Below are 9906 nucleotides of genomic sequence, written 5' to 3'. Positions count from 1 at the left end.
TTTGATTATCATCTTGTGTTGAAGAGCCACCTTAGAAGTTAACAACATTCAATCGTTAATACAGATGTCAAAACGAATTGACACTATTCTGTGAATGCAGAAAAAAACTCATTGACATCATTCTGAGAATGCATTTTTTGTAAATGCAATCTTATTATTCATAATACAAGAAACTCTAGTATAAATTTTATTCATTCATGAAAGCAAAATCATCAACGAATTTGTAACATGAAAAAAGTAAAAATAATGATATATATTTTTAAAATTTTGCTTTAGACACTGACTCGTAGCTTCATCCTAATATTAAAGTATTCAATAACTCATGACAAATCAATAAAATAAATCTCGAGTTTGAGATGACCGAAACTTCTGAGCATACATCATGGTAAATATTATTTAATAAAATTGATCTAACTACATAATATTGTATTTCAAAATTGGGTAAATTAGTATTGAGTATTTTTAGCTGGTTATTTATAGGACTGTGTATGCGTGTAATGATGAAATGCATTTACAGTGAACACAAAAAGTTGAATGTTGTACTGGGAACCACAAAGACGCCATTGTAATAAGAAAAGCGCAATCTAGTTTCATCTTCAAAGCAATGAAGCCAACGCTTAGATGCTTGCCTAAATTGAGCTATAACTTAAAAGACTGAGGTCGGCGTAGGAAATTTCGTTTTGTGAGCAAAGTGACTTTGCACGTATTACATTATCATATATTGCTGTCATTTTGCCGTAAAGTTCATTGAGAAAAAGAAACTTTTTCAAGAAGTCTCCTAGATGATAATGTATTTTTTCAACATATAGCGTAGGCAAGTAAGCATATACATATTCTATGTTTGCGGGGACTTGAAACACGCAGTTTTCGCTGAACTTTTTGCTGGGAGCTCCGGCAAAAAGAACAAGCTTTCATCCAATTAATGTCGAATGCATGGTTCCTTTGCAGATGGGACTTAATGTTATTAAAAACAGATTTTTTATTACAGAGTAGCGTAAGTAGGAAATTTGTTGCTAGTTTCCTCTTCGCTCTTCCTTTAGTAACAGTAATGATGGGCAACGCCTGCTCTGTTCCTGATCTTCGACAACTAAGGCAGAATTTTTACTGCTTGGTTTGATTTTGAAACCGTAACTGTAACTAATTCCTACAGTCTTGTTGTTCTTAATCACCTTACACACAACAATTAAATAGACAAGAAATTTATTGCACGGTTTCCGTAGATTGGCGCCACAGTTTGTACTGCCATAAATAATATTGTTGTCTCAATGTGAATGTTGATATTATAGTTGATATTATATATGGTGTTTCTTTCAACTCAGTGCGTTTTTTCTACATGACTAAAGAGCGAAGAACTTTCGTTGTTTTGTTTTCTCAGAGCAAAATATTGAAGTATTTGAGGATTCACTTCACTTTGATGTTGGTCACATGCCGCAACAAATGACTCGCTATTAATTATTATGCCACTTTAATTAAAGCGGCAGGCATTTCCTTGTACACATATTCAAATATGGAGATAATTCTCAGCCTCACCCTGCACTATGCCAGGAAAAATTTCCAGTCAATGCATAATCATTTTCTTAATTAAATGTTTTCGTGTGGTGTGTAATTTGTCGTTATAATAAAATCAACAGATTACTTATTTAATTTCAAATATATTCCCTTATTTTATAAATATTCCCATGTATTCTAGAGCTACTCCATTCCCTGAAGTTTCAGGGATAGTTGCAAGCAAATCTGATGTTTCTAAAAAACATTTAAAATAGAAGTGTAGATTATCAAATAAAATTGCAGTCTTATTATAAAATTACGAACGACAAACTAAACATTTTTAATTTTATCAAAATATTAACAAAAGTTAACTATGGTACAAAAAGTCAAAGCTTTGCAAATGGCGTCATTCATTCAGTGAAATTGATTAATTCAAGTTTTGAAATGAAGTAATCATTCAGATTTAAGCAGAACTAACAATTAATGAATATTATGTTTTAAAACCTCATGATACGAAATCCTGGTAAATACTTCAAATTAATGACACTCTGAATACGACGTATATTCATTCAATCGCCATAAAGTAATGAAAATTAAATCGCCGAATAATTTATAGGCTTTTGCAAAGTACATAGAATATTGCCCGTGAATTGAAACTCTTATTATTTTAAATGAAACACTTGATTAGTTCGATTTTAACAATGAATTGCTTGAACACTTGATTATTTATAATGAGACACTCGATATCTTCGTTTTAACATTTGATGATTTAGAATGGAACGCCAATTTATTTCGTATAGAACTCGTATAAAAGTAGAATAGAAGTGCGAAAATTAATCGATCGATTTACCCCCCGTTTGGTATTGAAAATGATTAGTTATATCTTAAGTAATTGCAGTATACAAAAATGATTAATTAAATTATTACGAATAATGATAAAAGATAAATAAAATAATCGCAAAATAATATTAAAACTTAACCCTCTACCGCATGACATGAGTAACCGGAGCAATATTGTCACGCACCTACTTCCAAAAAAGATACGTTCTATTGAGCGCAAATGACTGATGTTGCGGCCACGTACGACAACTTTAAAATGTTCTCTGTTGCGTATAAACGTCCTCAGGTTGCTACACTCAACAGTTTACGTATAATTTGAGTTGAACGTTGTGTTCCCGGAGAGTGTCATACGGCGGTAGAGGGTTAAAATGAACTCTGCTCCTGACTCGTTTTCCTTCGTACGATCTGCCAGCGTATTGATAGTATTGAGGAGTTGTATATAGTCTGTATTAATCATTTTTATTAATAAAATTTTATCGGGGGAATCCATCTGTACAATTCAGACCTATGAACGGAAACAAAAACATGCAAGGCAGGAAAAGACAGACAGGATCTAAATTAGGTGTAGTAGGCATTTCCAACGCTATATGTATATATAAGGACTCTGACAAATGAACGCATCTATAGTATGACAAAATATTCTAAATTTTCCAATAGACCAGCTCAAAGGCGTACCTATATTTCGTATTATGTGTTGGTGTCATTTACAAGTTAAAAATATGACTTGAAATGTCGCAAAAAAGTCTACCTATAAGCGCTCTAAACGCTACATGAAAAATGATGAATATAATCACCTATAGTATGACAAAATATTCTAAAATTTCCAATAGACCAACTCAAAGGCGTACCTATGTTTCGTATTATGTGTTGGTGTCATTTACAAGTTAAAAAAATTGACTTGAAATAACGCAAAAAAGTCTAATTAAGTCTAAGTCTAAGTCTAAAAGTCTAACTAAGCGCTCTAGGTGCTATATGAAAATTTATGAATATATTTAGTGCATTATAAGAATGAATTACATGAGATCTCATACCATGACCGCATGTTTTGAAAGGATAACTTGCTTTCCTCAAGATCTCTTGCTTTCCTCTTTACATTAATATTTCACGCCCGAAACAAATACTAAGGACATTAAGGATACTAATGCCAGGTGAACACACGCTCTAAAGTCTAAACTGCTTCTTGGTCCTTAAATAAATATATAAATGTTGGAAAGAGAGAGAGAGAGAGAGGGATTGTATTTTTCAAAATTATATGCAAAATGAATAAGTTGGACTTGTATGCACTCACTTGTTGGAGTGAGTGAATTTAAAGAGAAATAAGCAGTAAACGGATTTCGACTTTTCATCGAATCCTGTTAGTTCCAAAGGACGCCATATTAATCGTGTTCAAGAGAGAGCGTCTTAATATTTCCTTTTAATTCAGTGCTTCTCAGTAGAAACTGAGAACGTACGTAGTTTAGCGGCGGATTTCAAAGTAAATTGGGGACAGGAAGCGTTCAGGAAAATATGTGTTGAAAGGAAGGAAGGATGAAGATGCTCTAAATTAAACCTCTTGAAGGTGCAGCAGCGCAGCGGGTTTCATTTTGTGAAAACTGTTTCCCGTGCCGCGGGTTTCAAGTGGATCTTTAATAACTGAAAAATTACTTTGCCTCACCAGTGAGATTCTTTCTTCAAGTGGCGTTTTTGTGTTTTTTAAGCCATAGGATTGAGAATGCATGCTACTCTAAAATTGATCTTAATAGAAAAAGTTTTTGCAAAATGCTATTTATCGTATTTTTAAATAATAGGAATATTATAGTTATTTCTATCAAATTCTCAAACAGAAAGAATACGATTTTCACTAAACGACGGGTGTGACTGTATTTCAGCTAATCGAAAACTTAGGAATAGGAAAAGAAATAAATCAAACACTAGAACGAGAAAAATTGTTTTTAAATTACTTTGTGTTCAATATGCTCTCATTAATAATAAATTCCTTCAGCAGTGTTATCTTTTGAAAGTATTTTGAACCCTCTGCTTTCAATTTATTCGTTGACTTCATGAGTGACACTTTGCCTATCATTACAAAGGTCATGTTTATGACCAATTATTACCAAATTAATTACCTGAGTTTATGAACAATAACTGCACGTAAAGGCTCACGAACATAATTGTTCTCTACCGAAATAAGAACAATTGAGACGTTCAACGGAAGGAATAGACAAATTCCTTACGTTTCGCTCCTCTGTCAGCTTCAAGTAGCCTAACATTCTCATGGATGCAGAGCACGCAGCTTCGACTTCCTTTAATACGGTAACTGAAAATCTATCGTTTCTCCATGAACTCCATTGAAGTTCTTTTATGCGATACGTCGAGTATGATTGTTTTTGTATGTTGCTGTTGTGGGATTCGATGTAACTTGAGACGGGTTCCGGTAGAGGTTCACTGACACCCGATCGAATGAAGTTCCACAGTTTTTGTAATTGATCTGCCATGTAAAAATTCGCTCAATATGTCACCTTTAAAATGGTGTGATATTTGAACTAAGTCTATACTCCATGGAACGAGGTTTTATATCTAACGTCTAGGGTTATAATCTATGGTATTATAATAATGTAACGTCTATGGTTAATTACATTAGTAAAAACTAATTCTATATCTAATAAAATTTCAATATTATTTGATATTTTAAAAAGCAGATTGACAAGAATTTCTTGTATGAACAGTTTTTGGGGAGTATTTCAAGTAATATTTTACCGAATGTTGCCAAAAGTAATAATAAGTTGGGCTAATATAATTCCAGTATTAGAAATTCCTCATACCAAAATTTTCATTTCATTATTAGCTAAAAATTCCTGGGGGATGGATATTTACCTGCGGTGCTCCGGCATAAATCTTCATACCGAACGAAGTAGAAGTTTTTTGGAAACTTTTGAGAAAGTTTTGAAAAATCGCTTAAATCTTTGTCAAGTTGACTGCACAAAGCTGTCGAGTTTATCATAAACTCCATTTTATTTTTCACCCTGTCAATATAAATGAAAAACCATTTATTATGTATGAAAGATCTAGATTGAGTCTTTAGAATTGGACAAGACGCGGACAAAAAATTGAAATTATGGATTATGTTAGGAAATGCTCGAAAAAATACTTTAACTTATTGAAGTGTGTTCTCCTACCAGTAAATTTATTTTAAAATGATAAGAAAGAAAAAAATTTGGAGCGCTGTTCCAGTCGATTGTACACAATTGAATGGAAAATACTACATAATATTACAATGAAATACTCCAATACTATTTTATACAAAGTACGCTAGATAATCAAAAATATTTGCGAAATAAAAAAAATTACAATAACTATCGCATTTTATCAATAAACTATCATCGCAGAAATATAAATTCTCTTTAAACATTTAAAAAGCGAAGTGAAACATATGATTCCATCACTCACCAAACCGCCATGAGACAAGTTCAGCATTAATATCATGAGAACAAGTGTGAAAATAATACTATAATTTCAGTTATATCTGAAAATAAGTAGTGATAAGCGCATTTGTATATCTAGGCAACTGATCGAGGAGCAGTAAAGGAACATAGGAGAACAATCTCCTATTATTAGCAGCGAGTTGTCAATTGTAATCGCTTACGAAATCAGCTGATAACATCAAGTGTTATTGAATTCTAAGGCAAACTAAAGAAAAATGACGAATTTATTTATGTTTTTGTTTCATGTGTGAGGACCGACATAAACATTATTGATTTGATTTGCAAACTCGTCACTAAAAAAAGCACAATTTGATTATAAATTGATTACGGGGTTGAAATTTACTGTAAAATGTGTGTTTTTGTTAATTACAGATTATGTTTAATATGTTTAACACTAATTAAACGGTATGTTTAACACTAATTAGACGAAGTACATTTCTATACTCAGTTTATTCATATATGGAATTCGATTATGACCGAGGTTAAATGAAATATGAATATGAAATATGAAAATAGAAAATAATTTTAACATTTTTCAAGCGGCTATGCGATTAAATGGATTTTCCTTACCAATAACGGAATGCATCAAAGGCTCTGATTGTACTAATAACTTCAAGTCACTTATTATTCGGTTAAGAGTCCGTCCATCACTCAATAACTTAATAATGCTCATTACCAGACTAAGTGGTTGAAATCATATGAATTTATGCACAAAGATTTCAAGTATGGCAGATGCAATACAATCAAATGATCGTGTAGAGATCGTCACTCACCACGACGTCAACTGCGCCCGCGGGTCACGAACTTGGTAAATGATTCGCAGCTCACGCAGAGCTGAGGAGGCTAAAAGATGTTCTGTGCTGGCCACTGACATACGAATATCCTGTGGTAAATGCATTATTAATACAACACTTGAAATAACAATGAAAAGGTTGGAGAATATAGCTCATCAAATGTAATGAGGTAAATAGCTTTGATAGCCTTACTGCATCGCTTTTGATGAAACTATTGTGACATGTTGAGGCTAAAAAAGGTCAAGTCACGTCGAGCTAAATGCATAAATCGAAAAATCACCATTAACATTGTTTACTGTCTTTATGCATTTTTATGAGCCTAAGAAATGCCCTAAGATGTTGGTGTATTTTTTACATTTACACTCGTGAAAACAGTGATTCCAATAATCGAGTACCAGTAACAGTAATTGTATAAGTGTCTCGAGTTACGTATTTTCTGTGTAGCCAAAGAACTATGTCAGTAGATCGATGTTTAGGAGATGGTTGAGTAAAAAGTTTTACCGACATAATAAGTGACGAAAAGCACCATCAAAGCTGTGTAGATGAGACAAAATTGTGACATTATTTCTGATTTTTAAGAGTTGATCTTAATGTAAAAAATTTAAAATTTTTTCATGAATTTTCCTAGTTCCTAGATGCAGAAGCGATGAAGCAGTTGTTTGTTGTTGACGTGCGCCCGAATCTAGAGTTTGAAAATGTTGTGTGGTCACCGAGATTTGAAAAGGACAAAAATTTAATAGAGAATATTCAGAGACGTGCATTTCCTAAAGGGTTCTGTGGCTCTCAGAGTCAAATGTACCACATTTTTGCATTATTGATTCGACGTTGTTAATTTTTCGTTAGACGTCTACTTATTTTATAAATTTTTAGTGGAATAAAATATTATATATTAGATTATTGTAAGCTAATTCTGTTAGCACATTCATTTGAAATATTTTAACTTATTTGTCTTCTCTTTGCAATTAATTTGTGTAATTTCTTTGCCATTAGTCTGAATTCCGAGCCCTTATCTCAAACCTTAATCCGGCATCTGAATAAACGCACAATTGTACTCACATATTCACATTGTTGATAGAATAAACTGAACAATATTAATAGCGTAAAGTCATACTGAGGTGCGTGGTGAGAAGCTACATATAGCAGGGCCCCTACAACGCAAGTGTGACGACCAACATTATGTATATGATACAGCCAATATATAGCCTTTGTATATTGAGCACCGTTCTGAACACCTGAAGTTGATTTATGCCTTTTGCGTGTTCTCAGAAACGTTAATCATTATTCTCATAGGAGAATAACTAAAGCTCCGGTTTTGGAAGCTAGTGTAGTTTCAAGTTCCTACCGCTAACAGCGGCAGCTAAATGGTTGATGTTGATGTGATAGATTAGTTAGTATACTCATTGACAGTAAATTGGCCACGTTTCATCTTCCTAATATATTTAAATATAAAATAATAGTGCTAAGAGTGAGGTATTGACACTAAATTCAATGCGAAATACCGCCGAAAAGTGTATTTACTCATGTTCAGATAAGTTTTGCTTTATCAAAGAAAGTAAGCTTCTGGGATAAAATAGATTTTCATCTCGAACAACAATCTGACGGAAAAAGTTATTATGCTTCATTTGCAGGTGCATTGTATAAATATTTGTTGCTTACCTTAATGATAATTATCGAAGCACTTCTACAGATATTCGGAAGATCATTTATTATGTATGTTGAATTAAATCGAGGAATTTGATCCAAATTAGGCAACTTGTAGAGGAGTTTCCACGTTCTCATGAGTTTGTACATTTCCTTCGAAAACTCACAATTGAAGAGACTTGAGATGATGGCAACTGCTGTGTCCGCTTCCATACTTTTGTTGTACAATCGCTCGGAAACTTTGAGAGGTTCAAACAAGTAAAGTACTTCAGTGTTGGCTTGCGCTAAGATTTCTGAAACCCAGGAGCTTCCAACACGCCCGAGGCTTGTATGTAGGATCAGTAGACGGTCCTTTCTCAAAGGAACTTTTTCATTTTCGTTAGCACTCGGCATGCGGATTTTTATTGGTGCCAAATAGTCTTTTTTTCCAGCACCGCCTTCCATTTTCATGAAAGTCAAGTAATATTTATCAGTGATGGAGCGTACTCTAGAATACTTTAATGAGGTTAAATCGTTATTTCTTCTCCTAACGGATTCATTTGCTTGCGCAAAGAAATTTTTCTTGCCCCTAAAATTTTTGATACTTTCATTAACCATGGAAACCTGACTTAGTTTTTTTACATTCTCATTTTGATTTTCATTTTTCGTTTCACGGATCTTGTTTTCCCTTCGCAGATCATTGGTTAATTGTTCAAGTTTTTTTACAGGAATTAAGCCGCTCATATTCCTTGTTTTTTCATCGCTTGGAGGGTTATTTTTATCATTCGCTGAAGTGACAATCGAGCGCGAATCTGTAAAATTTACCGATGAAGTTAAGATAAAAATCTGAGTTGCTTAAATGCAATGTAGTATCAATAGTCACTGAATTTACAATAAAATATTTTATAAACATATAATTACCGAAAATTTGTATTTTTTAGCTATTATTAACAGTGAATCTACCGATACTACGTGAAAAAGTTCTCATGTTATTGTTTGATAATTTTTAATTTTATGAGTGCATTTATTATGGGTTTTTATGAGAGTATTCATCAATGTCACCGTTGATGTTAGCGAAATAATTTTGACTGCCATCTGGTCATATATAAAACACAACTACTATTAAACTTATCAATATCTAACCCTCTAAAACAACTTCTTAACGTAAGGTTGTTAAAATTCCATGTAGTTTACATGAGTAATAAAACATTAGAAAAAGCGCGAGGATACTCACGTGTTAGAGATAAACTCGTGAATATTGCAGATGCGGACAGTGCAACTAAAGCCAGCTTCATCAGTTTGGGGTAAAATCTCACGTATCGGGGTAAGAAAAAATGCCTCATCCTTTGACTGAGTTTAACTGCTTCGAACAAATATGTTTTAAGGATTTGGAAGGGAATAATTGATGGAAATACTAGGTAGGCGAGTTAGGAAATTATTTTAAATAATGTCATTGATGAGTTAAGTGTTTTTGAAAATCCTTAAGACATTAATGCAACTAGCAAAAAAGGCTCATAATTATTTCTCATAATCGTATAATTATAGTTCAACATAAATGTATAATTACATTTCAATAGAATCATATAACTGCAATTTGATTTCTGTTAAAAAATTATAAATAATATTGATACGTAGAGATAAAAAAGATCGAGAGGATAGATTTGTTCGCGAAAATTTCGTTTCAGATTCATACTCAAATGTTT

At 32.8% G+C, this 9906-nt stretch overlaps 1 protein-coding gene across 1 annotated transcript; it reads right to left on the bottom strand.

Annotated features, from left to right (window-relative positions):
- Window positions 1–4466: 4466 nt before the first annotated feature.
- Window positions 4467–9609, bottom strand: LOC125178967 (carbohydrate sulfotransferase 4-like). The gene is made up of 5 exons (XM_047883940.1): window positions 9438–9609; window positions 8240–9015; window positions 6563–6672; window positions 5182–5330; window positions 4467–4795 (listed from the first exon to the last, which is right to left on the bottom strand). Exons 1-5 carry the CDS (start codon window positions 9544–9546, stop codon window positions 4467–4469), a joined length of 1473 nt encoding a protein of 490 aa, XP_047739896.1. The 5' UTR covers window positions 9547–9609.
- Between the last annotated feature and the right edge of the window lie 297 nt (window positions 9610–9906).

Source organism: Hyalella azteca, unplaced genomic scaffold (genome assembly GCF_000764305.2).
Source record: "Hyalella azteca isolate HAZT.00-mixed unplaced genomic scaffold, Hazt_2.0.2 contig14089, whole genome shotgun sequence".
NCBI classification, from domain to species: domain Eukaryota; kingdom Metazoa; phylum Arthropoda; class Malacostraca; order Amphipoda; family Hyalellidae; genus Hyalella; species Hyalella azteca.
This window is presented reverse-complemented; position numbering and strand designations above follow the sequence as displayed.

Bases quoted from the DNA above. Each gene is read 5' to 3' on its own strand.
- LOC125178967 (XM_047883940.1), bottom strand. From the start codon at position 9,546: ATGAGGCATTTTTTCTTACCCCGATACGTGAGATTTTACCCCAAACTG. The intron at 5,331-6,562 runs GTGAGTGACGAT...TTATATTGACAG, and splicing joins CGGGCGCAGTTGACGTCGTG to GGTGAAAAATAAAATGGAGT. The intron at 4,796-5,181 runs GTAAATATCCAT...TTTACATGGCAG, and splicing joins TTTATGCCGGAGCACCGCAG to ATCAATTACAAAAACTGTGG.